The sequence below is a fragment of the Talpa europaea genome (genome assembly GCF_964194135.1).
Source record: "Talpa europaea genome assembly, chromosome: 16".
Taxonomy (NCBI): Eukaryota; Metazoa; Chordata; class Mammalia; order Eulipotyphla; family Talpidae; genus Talpa; species Talpa europaea.
In genome coordinates this window covers 46,905,045-46,922,200 of record NC_140084.1, presented here as the reverse complement: position 1 = coordinate 46,922,200, position 17,156 = coordinate 46,905,045, and the positions used below count along the sequence as shown (strand labels likewise).

Genomic DNA, 17,156 nt, shown 5'->3' with positions numbered 1-17,156 from the left:
CGCCTGGCAACGCCCCCCAGGGCCGGGCTTTCCAGGGTCCAGCCCCTATTTATGGCTCGACCCCACGGCCTCCCGGACTTTGAGGTGGAGGAGGCCGGCGCTGGGGGCCGAGAGGAGGCGCCGGCTCCCGCGGCAGGGCGATGGCGGCGCGCTACGCCGGGAAGGTGGTCGTGGTGACAGGGGGCGGGCGCGGCATCGGCGCCGGCATCGTGAGAGCCTTTGGTGAGAGGGCTCTGGCGCCCGGGACACTGGAATCTGGAAGAGGAGGGGCCGCGGGGGCAAAGAGGAGTGGGGGACAAGAGTCCTCGGTCCTGGCGTCTCGGTGGGCCCTGGCCCACCCGCTGTCTGTCCACCCCCTCTCCGCAGTCCCACCGGCAATGCTAAGGAAAGCCCGGGCAGAGGAAGCCCTGGCCTGGGCCTCCACAGTCTCTTAAGGCTGTTATTCCCTTTTTCTGGGTTCCTGTTTGTTACTAATAAATGGGTGCTTTGGGGGAATGTCACTTCCTGGTATAGGGTTTACTAGAACCCAAGGATGGGCCCCCACAGAACCCCCAAAGGCACCTGAAGTAAGCAACCAGAACAGGTGTCAAGGCCCCTGCTCTTTGTACTGGGGATCATCACAAGACTTCGGGGTCAGCAGGGGAGCAAGAGGGGAGAGAGGACCCGCAAGAGGGCAGCAGAGTCCTGCTCTGAGGACTGCAGGGCTAACGTGTCTCTCCTATCGGTAGTGGAAAGCGGCGCCCAAGTGGTTATCTGTGACAAAAACGGTGAGTGAAGGTCCCTCAGTCCTCAACCCCAGCCCCTCCTCTCTCAGACCCAGGGTCCAGGCCCCAGTCTTTCTCTCCCTACAGTGCTGGGGGGCCAGGCCCTGGAGCAGGAGCTTCCTGGAACGGTCTTTCTCCGCTGTGACATAACCCAGGAGGAGGATGTGAGGGTGAGTGGATCTGCTGCCCCTACCCACCTCCACCCCCACCTCTGATCGCGTCTCTCTTCTAATAATTGTTCTCTTCCAGCCTTTTGCACATGCTGTTCCCCCTACTTTTCCATGACCTCCTGGGTAAATTGTCCCTGCCCCAAAGGATTCACCCCAGTGTTGTTTTAAAGCTTTGCCTGATTCTACCGACTGGTCCTATGTCTCCCAGGAAAAAAGGTTGGCACCCCAACTTCACTCACTGAAAGACATTTCTTTCCCCAGACCCTCCTTTCTGAGACTGTCCGCCGCTTTGGTCGCCTGGATTGCGTGGTCAACAACGCCGGCTACCGTGAGTCTCAGGCCTGAGGGCCATTCTCCCTTCTCCTGGCTTCCCATCCCATCTGCCTATGACTCAGTTTCCTCTTTCTGTGTCCCTGACGCCCCCACCCCCTCTCTGTCCACTTGGGTGGGACTGTAAAGCCATGGAGTCTTCCAGACCTCGCCTTAAATCCTGTTCCACTCCTGCTGCAAGTTGTTACTTCTTCATGCCTCAGTTTCCACATTTCTAAAAGGGGTTGACCATCCCCAATGGTGAATAAAGTCAACTGCTCAGCCTCGTTACTATGTCAGCCCCCACCACAGCTTCTGCCTGGAAGCCACAGTTCACCGATGTCCACTCTCTTGGCCCATGACTATGAGCTGTCCTGACGGCAGGTAGGCGAAAGGATTTGGTGTGGTAGCTTGGAAGAGAAGTTGCCATCAGTGTGATGACTGTCTTTCATCAGCCTGCCTCTTGTTGGTAAACTGAGGCTCAGAGAGGTGAACTGATTGGATGGATCACACAGCAAGTGGTGGACAGAGGCCTCCCTTGTTGACTGGCAACCTCGAGCATGTGACTCACCCTCTTTGGGCTGTAGCTTCTCTTTATATTATAAAGATTTAAGGAGATGGGCCTCCCTGGTGGTGCAGGGGGTTAAGTCTCAGTACTATGAAGTTATTGGCAGCCACTGCAGCATGAGATTGATCCCAGACGGCCCAGGGAGCTACCCACATGGTGCATCAGACCTCTCCTGTCTCCCTGCTGCTCCCCTCAGCAGTGTGTTTCATTAGATCTGCCTGTTCTGCTCCCCACTCTGTCTCTGGTGAATCCTCTTACCTCTCCGCATCTCTGGCCCACACCCCAGTTCTTGTATGCATAAATAAATAAATCTTAAAAAAAAAAGATTAAAAGAGATAGTGGGTACCAGTTTATCCTTTCTGTGGTCTTTGTTCCTTCACAGATATTCATGGCGCACCATGCTGCCCTGGGGGCTGGGGATTTAGCAGTGTACAAAAGAGATGAAACACGAGGTTCACATTCTAGAACAAGCAACCAGACAAGAAGCAGATTAAGCCAATTCTTCTTATCCCCGGGCTCCTCATTGGACGGCACTTTCCTGGGACTGCAGGCGTGGCCAAGGGGCCAAATTAGCAGCCGTCCCCAGCTGAGGTGGAACCGGCGCCACTGTGTTCTCTTGTCCCAGCTCTCAGAGATGCCCAGAGGTCGGGACCCCCCCCTCCAAGGTCATCTGGGTTTGAAACCTCTGAATAATGAGAGTAGACTATTCATACCGGCATGTCCAGGGGTGATACAAGCAATGAAGACAAATCAAGCTGAGGATGTGCAGAAGACGTTGCGTGGACCCTGGAGGGAGCAAGGCTAGGGGTTCTGGGGAGCAATAATTCAATATTTTCTCAATTTTCCGCCCAGCATCGTCTTTCCCATCTGTGTGCTTGCATTCACTTGTTTCCCAAGCCCCCTGGAGCTGTCAGGGATTTCTTTTCACTTCTATCTTTTCCTGTTTTTCTTACTCTTAGATCTTTCCAGTTCCTTCTGAATGTTGGTTTTTCTGTCCTGCTACTCTTCAGCACTCCATCCCCCCTATTCCTTCTATTTATTTATTTATTTATTTATGCATTCAAGAACTGGGGTACAGGCAAGAGGTGTGGGGGGTGAGAGGATTCACCAGAGACAGAGTGGGGAGCAGAACAGGCAGACTGACTGAAATACACTGCTGAAGGAAGCAGCAGGGCAAGACAGGAGAGGTCTGCTGAGCCATGTGGGTAGCTCCCTGACTAGGAATTGAACTCATGCTGCAGCGGCTGCAGATAGTTTCATAGGTTGCGTCTTAACCCCTTGCACCACCAGGGAGGCCCCCTTCTATTTATTTAACAAACCCATTCTGGCACCAAGTGTCAGGTGTAAATATTGACATGAAATGTCTGAAAGTAAGAACAAAGTGTTATCTTCAACCTACAGATGAGGAAACGGAGGCACAGAGAGGGAAGGTGACTTGCCCAAGGCCACATAGTCATCAAGTGGCAGAGCTGAGATTGGAACCCGGGAGGGCTGTGCAACCTCCCTTCCTTTGCAGGGTCCCTGATCCCCTTGTCTGCCACCCTCCTCGTGGACACCCTGTTCTCCCATCCACCTCATTCCTCACTCTTTCCTCTCTGTCTCCCACCCCCATCCCCAGACCCCCCACCCCAGAGGCCCGAGGAGACCTCCGCCCATGACTTCCGGCAGCTGTTGGAGCTGAACCTGCTGGGGACATACACCTTGACCAAGGTGAGGTCTGGGCCCCAGGTGGCCTCCCAACGAGATTTTTTTTGTCTGACAACACAATGTCTTTTGCTATGATCTGATCTGGTTCTCAAAGGACTCAGTCTTTGTAGAAAAGAAAAACATGCAAGTCCTTCCATCTGGTCCAAGCTACCAGTGTGGCTCCATAGCTCAGGCCCTACTTCTAGAAGCTTCCAAAGTGGTGTGGTGGGGGTGGGGGGGTGTTACGAACAAGGGGGAGGTGTTGAGAGGGGGTTAGTTACAGGAGTGCCAGCTTTGCCATCCGGTGAATAGCTATTAGGATCAAAGAGCGATTTCCTTGTCCCTCAAGGAGGTCTCAGAGCAGGAGGTCCCAGGGGGACCCTTGTAGTGACCAGCACCACAGAGCTCACAGCCAAGACTTGGTGAATCTGAGCAGGGGTCTGAGGGGTATGCGGTGACCCCTCTCCTGATTTAGCCCTAACCAGGATCAGACATCTTTAGGCCCTTCCGCCAAGCACTGGAACATGGAGAATTCATGACTTGGGGGTGGGGTGGGGGGTTGTCAGAGGGATGGTTCCCACCTCTGGGCCTTTGCCTGGCAGATTCTGCCCCTGTATTCCCTTCCTTTGAACCTCCCATGACTCCCTCCAAATGAGCTGCTCAGTTCAAATGTCACCTCCTCGGAGAGGACTTTCCAGACCATGCACACTAGGTGGCCCCTGCACGTATGTGTTCATTCCCTGCGGAAGCGACTGGTTTATTCTCAATGGTGCACTTTTGTAGTCATTCATTGAATGCTTTTTCTTTCTTTTTTTAAAAATTATTTTTGATTTCTTTTTCTTTTCTTTTTAACATTTTTCCTTAGTTATATATTTAGCTATTTATTTAGCACCAGCAATTGGCTAAGCCCCAGGATACAGCAGGGACCCAAAAGACATCCTTGATGTGGGGGAACTGACAATATGTGTGGGGGAGACAGACGGAAAAAATAGGAATATAGAATATAACATTGGGGGGCGATCCATGCCATGCAAAAAAGTGAGGGACAGTAAGGGGATGAAGAGTGAAGGGTGAGTGTAAATGCTGCTTTGTAACTTTTTTCATTAAGGCATATTAACTTATTAAAATGTATTTATTTATGCATATAAGAACTGGGGTACAGGCCAGAGGTGGGAGGGTGAGAGGATTCACCAGAGACAGAGTGGGGAACAGAACAGGCAGACCTGAGGGGAGCACTACACTGCTGAGGGGAGCAGCAGGCGAGTCAGGAGAGATCTGCTGCACCATGTGGGTAGCTCCCTGGCCGGGGGATCGAACTCGTGCTGCAGAGGCTGGGAATAGCTTCACAGGTTGCATCGTAACCTCTTGCGCCACCAGGGAGGCCCCACATTAACTTTTTATTAAGCCTATGCGAAAACAGTGTCCCCTAGGAACCTCATGTGGGCATCACCCAGCCAATAATGATCAATATTTTGTCACTCTAGAGCCCTTACTTTTTGATTTCCTTTTTTTTTTCTGGAGTATTTTAAAGCAAATCCCAGACATCATAGTCCACTTATAAATAAGTCAGCACGATCTTCTCCATATATATATATATATCGCAATATATAAATATATATGTATATGGATGCGTGTGTGTTTAAGTGTAACTGTGGGTTCTCTTAGAGGAGGGTCCGAAACCTTCTCTAGGAGGTGACATTTGAGACAAGCCCTACGGAGGTTTCTGGACAACTGTGGTCGGGCACAAAGGGCCGTGCAAAGGGCCTCGGGTGAGACTGTTTGGAGTGGTGGAGGCACAGTGAGGAGGGCAGGTGATGGAAGCAGAGAGAGGGGGTGAGTTAGAGAGGGAGGGAGAGAGGGAGGGAGGGCAGAAAAAGGGCAAAGGAGCGTGGGTCGCGCGGGGCCCTGGGAACTGGGGACAGGTTTCTGATGTGACACTGGAAGACCAAGCGGCCTAGAATTCTGAGCAGAGGCGCTTGTGCAGCCGGAGCGGGGTTACGGCGCCCTCTAGCGGCAGCGTGGGGAACAGGCTGCGGGGAGGGGCGAGGGCTGAGGGCAGAGAGGGGGTGAGGGCAGAGAGGGGGTGAGGGCAGGGAGGGGGTGAGGGCAGGGAGGGGGTTCCCTTGGGGATCCGGCCATGTTTTTGTGGGTTTTGCGGACCCGCTCTGGATGCAATTTGAAGGCAGAATTGCCAGGGTTTCCTTATAGACCAAGTGGGGGTGCCAACTTGAGAAAGCAAAGATTGGGAGTTTGGGGTTCTTTTCCCCCATGCCTACCTCCAGAAATCGGGGTGGGGGCAGTGGTCCTGCACGGTGAGAGGAAGCTCCTGGAAGATGTCCCCATGGGGCTGGCGAGCGGGTACTGGCATTCATGGTTCTGAGCCAGGACCCACAGGTGGTTTGGAGCTCAGCCGCCTGAGCCTGCGCCATGGGGAGAAAGCGCAGGTCTAGGGATGGCGCTGGGTCACCCTAATGTAGTGGAAAGTCAGGTGCTGTCTTGAAGTTCCTCCTGAGATCTAGATGAAATGTCCCCAGGCAGTCAGGTAGTCACTGGCCTCTTGACTTTCTAAGACTGACCCAACAGCTGCCTGTGATAAGACACACCTACACCACAGCGGTGTAGGGCTGGGGATTGTGAGTCTGTGTGTGAGATCTCCCCTCCCCGCCCCCCCCATTAGTTGTCACAATATAGAGAGATTTCTCATAAACACCCAGATTTCTGTTTGCTCCTAAAAAGTTGGCAAATGGGCCCCATGGGGCAGAGCAACAGTGTCCAAATGCAACTCTCCAGTGTACCCCAGCCCCCATCTTTCCTTATTGGGCCACTGGACTGGATGCTGTTACCTGTGAGGGACTGACCCAGAAGCCTCATGTGGGAGTAGAGTCTCGAGTCAGGGCCCTCCTGCCCAACACCTTTTACCGGCAACACGGGCCAAAGTTACTACATCTCTGCACCTTGGTTTTCTTATCTGTGAAATGGGATTAATGGGGGCCTCCCTGGTGGCACAGGGGGTTAAGAAACAGCACTATGGAGCTATCTGCAGCCACTGCAGCACGAGTTCAATCCCCGGTCAGGGAGGTGACCCACATGGCTCAGCAGACCTCTCCTGTCTTGACCTGCTGCTTCCTTCAGCAGTGTATTTCAGTCAGTCTGCCTGTTCTGCTCCCCGCTCTGTCTCTGGTGAATCCTCTCACCTCCTGAACCTCTGGCCTGTACCCCAGCTCTTGTATGCATAAATGAATGAATATTAAAAAAAATGGGATTAATGATGGTACCTAACTCACAGGGTTGTTGTGAGGATTGAATAAGATGAAATACCCTTAGAACATGCTTGGCACAGAGTTTACCCTCTGCTGGGTGTTACTTATTTTTTAAAGATTTATTTTTATTCATGCAAGAACCAGGGTACAGGCCAGAGGTGAGGGGGTGAGAGGAGTCACCAGAGACAGAGTGGGGAACAGAACAGGCAGAAGGACGGAATACACTGCTGAGGGGAGCAGTGGGCGAGACAGGGGAGGTCTGCCACACCATGTGGGTATCCACCCCCAGCCAGCCAGGATTGAACTTGCGCTGCAGAGGCTGCGGGCAGCTTCACAGCGCTGTGCTCAACCACCTGCACCACCAGGATGGCCCCTGGGTGTTATTATTATTAGTTATTACTGTCAATCATTAAACCTGGCTCTATTCTGTTTCCTGTGGCCAATCACTCAATTTTGAGATTTCTTGAGATACATGCTGGGCATATGGAACCAGGCGAAAGTAGGGGGGAGAAAGTGATGACTGACTTGAACCCTGAGTGGGTGAGAAGGATGTGGAGAATAGGTGCAGTGTGTTTCTCACACCAAGAAAAGAGTGTGCAAAGGTCCAGGGGCAGAAACCACAATGAGCAAAGCTCCATCCCAGCAGTGGTGCACATCCTGTTAAACCTGTTCTGTCTGTTGTCTCTACCACCTCCCACCCAGTCACCTCATCACGATAACTTTGTCAGGTAGGACATAAGTACTAGTGCTGGGATGGAGGGTTTATTTTTATTTTGGCATAATTTAAGATGCGCAAAATCTTATCAGAACAGTACTGCCTACTCCTGAACTTTCAGACTCTCCATTGTTAATATTTTTCCACATGTTCTTTATTTTCCTACTTCTCTCTTTGAGAGTAACTTGTGGGCAGGAAGTCCATTTGCCCACCAGTACTACAAGCAAGAACGTTCTCTTAGACAAGTGCAGTGAGATGATCCCATGCTTTTAGCTATTTCCTTACCTTCTCATTCTGATCATTCAAATTCTTACCACGAGCACAGAACCACGGCCACGCCTGGGTTTGCCCAGCCCCCCCCCCAGAAGCAGAGTGTACCTGAAAACTGCAGGGCAGGCTGTGTGTGGGGTGATCCTATCACGCAGGCCCTGGGTGGTGAGTAGTAGTTCCCAGCATGTGAGGCAGCTGATGAAGGTCACGAGCAGGTTCCCAGTCAGGTAATGGGGATGACCCTGTGGGGGATTCTGAGAGTCAGCGAGAAACACGGGTCACAGCTATCCCCCACCAGAGAGGCGAGGGAGAGCCAAACATTGTTTTAATTTAAAAATAAATGGAATTTTAGGGCCTCCCTGGTAGTGCAGGGGTTAAATCTCAGCTCTATGAAGCAATCAGCAGCCTCTGCAGCATGAGTTCGTTCCCTGGCCAGGGAGCTACCCACATGGTGCGGCAGACCTCTCCTGTCTCCTCGCTGCTCCCCTCAGTAGTGTGTTTCAGTAGACCCACCTGTTGTGCTTCCCACTCTGTCTCTGGTGAGTCCTCTCATCCCCACACCTCTGGCCTATACATATGCATAAATAAATAAATCTTTAAAAAAATGAAAACAAAAATAAATGGAATTTTACATTAAACAACAAAAGATTAGTGTAAACGCCCGTATCTCCTGCATATGTATTTAACAATTACTCATATGAATCATCCACATTTTGCTGTGATGCAGCTACACACGTGTGTGTGCCCACACTGCCAGTTTATTATGAAATATATAACTTTATTATGAGAAATAAATGACAGTTCATTTCCAAATGCTATCATAAGCATATCCTGAAAATTAAGACTTTTTAACATAACCTGTCACTAGATTGCCTAATAAAATAACAGTATTTTCTTTTAAAAAAGTTTTTAAAGATTAATTTTTATTTATTTACACATACAAAAACTGGGGTAGAGGCCAGAGGTACGGGGTGGGTGAGAAGATTCACCAGAGACAGAGTGGGGAACAGAACAGGCAGACTGACGAAACACACTGCTGAGGGGAGCAGCGGGGAGACAGGAGAGGTCTGCTGCGCCATGTGGGTAGCTCCTTGGCCGGCTGGGGATCGAACTCATGCTGCAGAGGCTTCGGACAGCTCCATAGAGCTGTACTTAACCCCTTGCACCACCAGGGAAGCCCAGTAACAGTCATTTCTTTTTTTTTTTTTTTTAATAGAGGCATGTTTTTTACTTATTTAGTTTATTTGTTTCTTTGTTTGTTTTTACATGCACTGGGTACAGTCAGAAGCGCGGGAGGGTGAGAGAATTCACCAGAGCCAGAGCGGGGAGCAGAGCAGGCAGAAGGACCGAAGTACACTGCTGAGGGGAGCAGCGGGCGGCAGGAGAGGTCTGCGCGCCATGTGGGACCCTCCTCTGGTGGCCGGGGAGCAGCCGGGGATCGAACCGGCGCCGCAGCTGCGGGCAGCTTCGCAACCCAGCGCTCAACCGCTGCGCCACCTGGGAGGCCCAACAGTCATTTCTTAATACCATTACTATCCAAGGCCTATTTAAATTCACCCATTTGTTCCCAAATGTCTTCACATCAGCCTCCACACAGGGCTCAACCATTGCATTTGATTTTCTAGAGCACAAAGACTTTGACTGTTCATCCCTCTCTGCCAGCACCTAAAACAGCGACTATTGCAAAGAAATGTGTCAGCATGAGTAAGTTGGCATTTTCACCATCATCCTTCTCTTCTCCATTATCACCATCAACATCACTAATTTCATCTTCATCACCATCATCACCACTCACGTCATCCTTGCTTTCGTCACTGTTACCTTCATAATCTGCATCACCATCATTATCTCCTTTATGACCATTACCTCATCGTTATCACCACCACCACCACCACCACCATCATCACTGCCAAGACCATCATGACTTTCATCTCCATTATTATCACCAGCACTCCCCAAATCTCTTGGAAATCTTTAAATGTTAATCCTGGGGCTCCATCCCAGACTTCCCCAGTTAAGATTTCTGGGTCTTTGACCTCCTGGTAGATTCTGACAGGACCCAAAGTTTGTGATTCCCTGGGCCAGAGAAAACAGCAGAGGGATCAGGGACCTGTTGATATAGTTAGCTGAATGAAATCTTGTGGGTAGGAGGGATACCCAGGAGGTGTCTGGGCACAGGGGTGTCGGTTGTGGACTCTCAGGGCTGGGCTGGCCTTAGAGACTGATCCATTCCTTCATTTACTTATTTATCAGCTAGCACTGTAGTGCCGGGCAACGCGGTCTTTGCCCTTGTGGGGTTTATGGTTGTGGGGCTGCCAGGTGCCACTAAATAAACAGAATTTTATGGGTGAATGTTTTGTGCTAAAGACATGGTTTGCTTCTGGAAGAATGTGTGAGAGGGAGACTGGCTCGTTCTTGGTGTCAAGGGAGGATTTCTGGACAACAGGATGAAAGCAGGATTAACTAGGGGAGGACGGGGTGGGGGGGTCACTCCAGCTTGGTACTAATGGGGGCTCTGTGGAGTGAGAAGAGGGGTTAGTGCAGGAAGGAGTGGGGTGCAGATCACGTGGGACCTTGGTGTGATGCTGGGGCATCTGGTGTTTATCTCAAGAGCACTAAGAGCCAGGGAGGTATTTGAGCAAGGAAGTGAGGTGGTTCCATTAATGCTAACAGATCATCTGGGCCATTGTCTGAGGAGCAAAGCAGAGGGCAGTGTGGCGCAGGAAGACCAGTACTAGGAGACAGTGCCTCTGTGCCAGGAAAGAGGTAGCCTCCAGGCCTTCCCTTTATCTATCCCCTGTCACCTTCTTGAACCTCACTTTTTTTTTTAAAGATTTATTTTATTTATGCATACAAGAACTAGAGTACAGGCCAAAGGTGTGGGGGATGAGAGGATTCACCAGAGACAGAGTGGGGAGCAGATCAGGTGGATCCTCTGAAATCCACTGCTGAGGGGAGCAGCGGGAGACAGGAGAGGTCTGCTGTGCCATGTGGTCAGCTTCCCTGGCCAGGGATCAAACTCAGGCCTTGGGGGCTGGTGGTACCTTGACAGTGCTGTGACTTAACCCCTGCCCCACCAGGGAGGTTGGACCTCACTTTCCATCATGGTAGTCAACCCCCTACCCAGCCCGTTTCCACCAGACAGACACAGACATGGTCCTGACTCAGGGCCTTTGCATTTCTTCTCTCTGGCCTGACACCACATTTCTCCAAAACATCCCCATAAGTAAGTTCCCATCTGGTCTTCAAATGCTCAGCTGCCACCTTCCCTGACACCCTGCTTGAATCTGTGCCCAGCCCAGCATTCCTGTCCCCTCCGTGTCTGGCGGGCTGTGCCAGCCTCACCCAACACGCTAGTCCGTATGGCTGCCTCTCCTGTAGAATATGGGCTACATGTGGGCTGAAGTCTGTCCTGTTTACTGCAGCTTCCCAAGCATCTGCCACAATGCCTGGCACATAGTAGGTGCTCAGTTAATGTTTGTTGAACACATGAGTGAAGTGGAGAGACTCGTTTAGATTCCAGAGGTCCTCAGAAGGCCCAGTGACCAGGCCTTGGGGCTGGGCCATGAAGAACTGAAGGAGATGGAGTCTCTAGAGACCACCAGCTTGAAGGGCCTGAGGATCTCGGTGCCAGTGGGCCAGGTTTTAGGGGGAAGACAATGGGGTGAGTTTTGCTCTAAGACAAACAGATGCCAGAGGTGTCAGGTCAGGAGCTCCAGGAAGACAGCAAAGTGGGAAGTCCCTCAGCAGAGATCAGTGAGTGAGAGGCAAACCCAGGAACCCCAGTGTTTAGGGGGAACTGGGTCAGGTCAGAGTGAGGCTGCGGAGAGCCAGGCTCCAGATCGGGTGTCTGGAGGAGGGAGGGAGGTGCAGGCCAATTGGAGCCCTCTGGTGCCAGTACACAGGAGGTGCTAGGTGACCTTGGGGGATGCTGGGGAGGACTCTCGCCAAGGAATGCAGGAGAGGGGAGCGGGTTGTGAAGGGCCACCGGGAGGGAGTGTGGGACAAATATTTATTGAGTGCCAGCTGCGTGCCCAGAGTGGTGAATGGACTAGGTCTCAGCCCTCCAGGACCTGGCGATTAAAGTGTGGGGGTGGGGAGGGAGTGATAGGATTAAGGAGAGAAATCAGCAGGGGTAGGGCCAAGGTGGGGGCTGGGTGAGCCCTGGGGCTGCAGGAGGGAGGGTTTTAGATTGTCGGATTAAGTGAGGGCAGAGGAAAGGGTGAAATGGGGGTGGGGTTTCCTGGAAGAGGCTGGGCGATTAGGGTTTCCCCTACACACAAAGACTCACATCACTCACGCTTAAATTATATTAGTCCTAAATTCATATTTGGCTATGGGTTTTGATCTCAGACTGCCTGACCACACAAACATTGGGACTCTGTCCGGAGTCACGTGACCCTCCCTCACCTCAGTGTCCTCCCCTGCAAGAGAGGGTTCTGACTAGATCTCCTTTTAGGGTTGTAGGAAGGACTAAATGAACTTATCTGTGTAAAGAGCTGAGGACAGGCCCAGGCCAGTCGATGCTTCTCTGTAAATTCATTCATTTATTCGAGAGATTTTCTGAGCTGCTACTGTGGGTCAAGACATCTTAGTATTGGGGGGTGAAAGAAAAGAGAAATCCCAACCATCCCTTGTGGATTTCTGCATTCTGGTGAGAGAGAGAGAGGTTAAAGGAGCAAGTAGGTAATATAAAGGTGGCTTGTCAGATGGGGGTGAGACAGGGCAAGCTAGGGTTATTAGGCAGTTTTAGGGACAGTGCAGGAGGGGACCTCTGAAGAATTTAGGGAGGCTTCAGAGATAAGGACAACCAAAGAAATATAACCAATTCCATTAGGAAAACAAACACCCCAGGACCACGAATAATATTAATACTGTTAATGCTAGTCCTGGTTTCCTTCAGGTGGTAAAGGGAGGCGGAGATTGGAGAAATGGAGAGTGGTTTAATTTATGGTCACATTAGAAGGGCAGCTGTTTAACTTCAATGCAGGGATGCCCATCCAGAGGACTGGGCCATAAATTTAAACATGCAACAAATGGGGAAAGAGAAAGCTGTTAGATAAGGAATGTGAAGATCCCCACTCAGCAGCAAATTAAGTGAGACAGCCGAGAACTAACCAATCACAGAGAGACTGGGGAAGCTTTAAAATAATGAGGGAAAAAAAGGTCTATATTCCCTAAGACACGACTCCACTTTGGCTTCCTTGCCCCTCCCAGGCCTGGTTCCCTGGCCTGGGAGTCCCACTTTATTTCTGCTCTTTTCCTCCTCAATAAACTTTTTCTTCTAAACAAACCTGACCTGCCTCTTCTCGCTTGCTTGCCTGAGCGTCTGCGAAGTCCCTGCTGCGGCTTCGTGAGACACCAACCCGTGGGGGTCTAGTGGCCGGGGCTCAGTGCTGCCCTGCAGCCTGGGATCTGTTCCTGGCTGAGAGACTAGGCCTGACAATTCCGGTATCAGGGGTGGTGCCACTGCAGAAAAAATCAGGCAACAGAGGAGGGCCCAGGGGGATTGAGGTGGCTGCTTGAAGTTGGCTGCGTAGAAGGGTCTCATGGCAGAGCTGTGAAAAGGGCTGGACACTGTAGAGGGAGTAGATTTCCTCAGCACCTTCCCAGGTTGGCACTGACCCTTCCAGGTTCCTCAGAAACCCTTCACTCTTGGGCAAGTTTGGATGGATGATCACCCTAGGAGTAAGTCTCAGGAAAAGCATCCCAGGCAGAGGGGACAGCTAGTGCAAAGGCCCTGAGGTTGGCCTGCAGATTGTGGTTAAAGATGCAACTCTGAGAATAGGGTGGAGGCTGTTTTTGAGGGGTTGGAGAAAGAAATCTGGTGGGGAAAACCAGACAGGGGGCTCATTTAGATTTCAACTCTCAGAACCCCATGGGGGAGCTGGCTTGTGCTCATTAATCTCTAGTTGCAGGAACAGGCTTTTCCTGGTCAGCTCAGTTGCCCAAGGCCAGCAAGACCAGTGAAGGGAAGGAAAGAATTTGAGTTTATTTGAAATCACATGTTGTTAAAGAACAGAGGGAGGAAGTTGAGAGAGGGGTGAGAGGGAGAAGGAATTAGTTTAGGGACCTCCAGACAGCTGGGAAGTTGAAGGGGAGAAATTGCTAGAAATATGGGGTACATTTCATGAAAGTCTCCCACGACACATTCTGACTGTAGAGATTTCCCTAAAACGCAGAGGAACTGGGCCTCCCCGGTGGCGCAGCGGTTGAGCGCTGGGTTGCGAAGCTACCCGCGGCCTCTGCGGCGCCGGTTCGATCCCCGGCTGCTCCCCGGCCACCGGAGGAGGATCCCACATGGCGCGCAGACCTCTCCTGCCGCCCGCTGCTCCCCTCAGCAGTGTACTTCGGTCCTTCTGCCTGCTCTGCTCCCTGCTCTGGCTCTGGTGAATTCTCTCACCCTCCCGCGCTTCTGACTGTACCCAGTGCATGTATAAACAAAACAAACAAACAGACCAGCAAACAAATAAATAAAGCATGCCTCTATACAAAAAAAAAAAAAAAAAAAAAAAAAAAAAAACAAAAACCGCAGAGGAACTGTTTTCCCAGGGAAAAATATGGAAATACAAAATCTTCTAATTTTTTTTTTTTGCAAAATACGTCTTGGTTTCTTGGGTTTTCTTTTTTTTTTTTTTTAATAATTTTTTTTTTAAGATTTATTTATTTATACAAGCACTGGGTACAGTCAGAAGCAAGGGAGGGTGAGAGAATTCACCAGAGTCAGGGCGGGGAGCAGAGCAGGCAGAAGGACCGAAGTACACTGCCGAGGGGAGCAGCGGGCGGCAGGAGAGGTCTGCGCGCCATGTGGGACCCTCCTCCGGTGGCCGGGGAGCAGCCGGGGATCGAACCGGCGCCGCAGAGGCCGCGGGCAGCTTCGCAACCCAGCGCTCAATCGCTGCGCCACCGGGGAGGCCCTTTTTTTTTTTTTTAGATTTATTTATTTTGCATACAAGAGCTGGGGTACAGGCCAGAGATGGAGGGTGAGAGGATTCACCAGAGACAGAGTGGGGAACAGAACAGGCAGACTGACGAAACACACTGCTGAGGGGAGCAGCAGGCAAGATAGGAGAGGTCTGCTGCACCATGTGGGTAGCTCCCTGGCCGGCTGGGGATCGAACTTGTGCTGCATAGGCTGCGGATTGCTTCATAGTGCGGTGTTTAACCCTTTGCGCCACCAGGGAGGCCCCAGGTTTTCTTATCTTGATACAGATAGGAGTTTGTGTAACATGAAGACCCAGAGAGAGGGAGATAGAGACCCAGAAAAAGAGGTACAGAGAGAGATGAAAGAGAGGCATGTAGGAGAAGGGAGGAGAGTAAGCATGAGGGGAAGGGAGGGAATCCCTTTCAGATAAGGAGAGACCTCTTAAATCTTGAGAACCAGAGACCCTGGACAAGCCAGAGCAGGTACATCCTGGAGCTCGGGCTGCTGTCCCTTCAGGGCCCTGAGATCAGCCAGGGAGCATACCGGGGCAGTGGTCACTGTCTCAGTCACGGGACATCCAGGGCAGCTTGTTGGGCTTCCTGTCTCCCCAGCTTGCCCTCCCCCACCTGCGGAAGAGCCGGGGCAATGTCATCAACATCTCCAGTCTGGTCGGGGCCATTGGCCAGTCCCAGGCAGTCCCCTATGTGGCCACCAAGGTATGCCAGCTGCTGTCCCTGCCCCTACCCTGCTTTCACTCCCTACCTGGGATCTCAGCTCTTGGGCATAACAACCTGTGCCAAGTTGTTCTTGCCAGGTGCCTGCCAATGAAGCCTGAACAGAACGCAGGACTTTCCCATGCTGTGCCCCTGCTTGACACATCTGGTTGGGGGAGAGGAAGGGAGGAGACTTGTCTTCCCTCGACTGAACTTTCTCCCTGGCCCACATCTTCTGCAGGGGGCAGTAACCGCCATGACCAAAGCCTTGGCCTTGGATGAGAGTCAATATGGAGTCCGCGTCAACTGGTGAGTGACGCCAAGTGGGCACAGTGCCTCCTGGAGGGAGGTGAAGGGAAGGATAGAATTTGGGTTTATTTGGGTGTCCCTGGGGTGGCAGGGAGTGTGCCCCTGATTCTTTCTCTTTCCTCCCAGTATCTCCCCAGGAAACATCTGGACCCCCCTCTGGGAGGAGCTGGCAGCCTTAACACCAAACCCTATGGCCACAGTCCAAGAGGGCACATTGGCCCAGGTAGGGCTGGGGTCCAGATCCAGATGGTATGGGATGACTTGGGGCATGGTGGCCAGGCAGGGACTCCCCCTGACCTTTTGCCCTCTGCCTCTCCCCAGCCCCTGGGCCGCATGGGCCAGCCAGCTGACGTGGGGGCCGCCGCTGTGTTCCTGGCCTCGGAAGCCAATTTCTGCACAGGGATTGAGCTGCTTGTGACTGGGGGTGCGGAGCTGGGATATGGGTGTAAAGCCCAAGGGAGCACCCCCGTGGAGATGCCCACGATCCCTTCCTGATTTCCCATGTTTCCGCTTGGGTTCCGACTCAGCCTCCCAAATTCCAACTTCTACCATCTGCCTCTCAGGGGCAGCCTTCCCCCGCCTCCTTCCTGTCCTCAAGCCTCCGCACCCGTGTGCCACACCACCCTGCACGCATCCATAAAAGCAATTTGCAGCCAGAAGGAGGGCATCGTCACCTTTATTTTTTGCCCTCTGAAACCCCTGCCGCTCCTGGACCGCATCCGCCCAGCCCCTCGCGTCGCCTCCGCCGGAGCAACTACAACTCCCGGCGGGCTCTGCGCGGAGGCCGCAGCCGGCAGAACCTGTCGCCAGGGGCTCCGGGGAGCGGCAGAGCAGGTCGTCTCCTTGCCCAGCCAGTTAAAAGGCCCGCAGGGGAGAGTAAATTATGCGCTAATTAGGAAATAATGGAGGCGCAGCCGCAGAAGGGCCGTCTTTTTATTCTTGGCCCTTAGGGGAAAGGAGTTTGGCCCTCTCTGCCTGCCGATTAGGAATGTGGCCGGCACCAAACACCCTGAGGGAAGCAGCAGCTGGCGGCTGGGACGCCTAGGTCAGAGAGATGAGGGGCTGGGGCTGGACGCCTGGGTTTGCGGGAGGAGATGACTTAGGGAGAGAGGAGAAGAAACGGGTTGGCAGAGTAGACTCGCTAGCCAGGGAAGTGGGGCGCCTGGCTCCCTCCCAGGTGGGGCGGGGGTCCAGCCCCGGGTAACCCCTCCAGGTGAGGGGGTGGAGCAGCGCTGCTGCGGGGGATTGGCCGCCGCGGGGGGGTGTGCGGCAGTAGCTGATTGGCCGGGGCGGGGGCGGGTCTGTGGGTGCCACACCCTAACAGCCCCAGGCTAGATGGTGGGGGAGGACTGGGAAGAAGGGCAGACTGACTGGGCGACACCCTGCGGGGGAGGAATTTGATTGCCTGGGACTGTGGCTGGTCGGGCCGGGGGACAGGATTTGGGGCAAAGTGTCCCTGGGTAGAAT

The 17,156-nt window shown here is 52.5% G+C and overlaps 1 protein-coding gene across 1 annotated transcript; it reads left to right on the top strand.

The window, feature by feature from the left end:
• Positions 1-140: 140 nt before the first annotated feature.
• Positions 141-16,337, top strand: HSD17B14 (hydroxysteroid 17-beta dehydrogenase 14; the record flags this gene model as incomplete). Its single annotated transcript, XM_084256977.1, has 9 exons — positions 141-222; positions 729-767; positions 852-934; positions 1,196-1,262; positions 3,430-3,521; positions 15,279-15,383; positions 15,622-15,689; positions 15,816-15,912; positions 16,011-16,337. 9 exons carry the CDS (start codon positions 141-143, stop codon positions 16,182-16,184), a joined length of 807 nt encoding a protein of 268 aa, XP_084113103.1. The 3' UTR covers positions 16,185-16,337.
• Between the last annotated feature and the right edge of the window lie 819 nt (positions 16,338-17,156).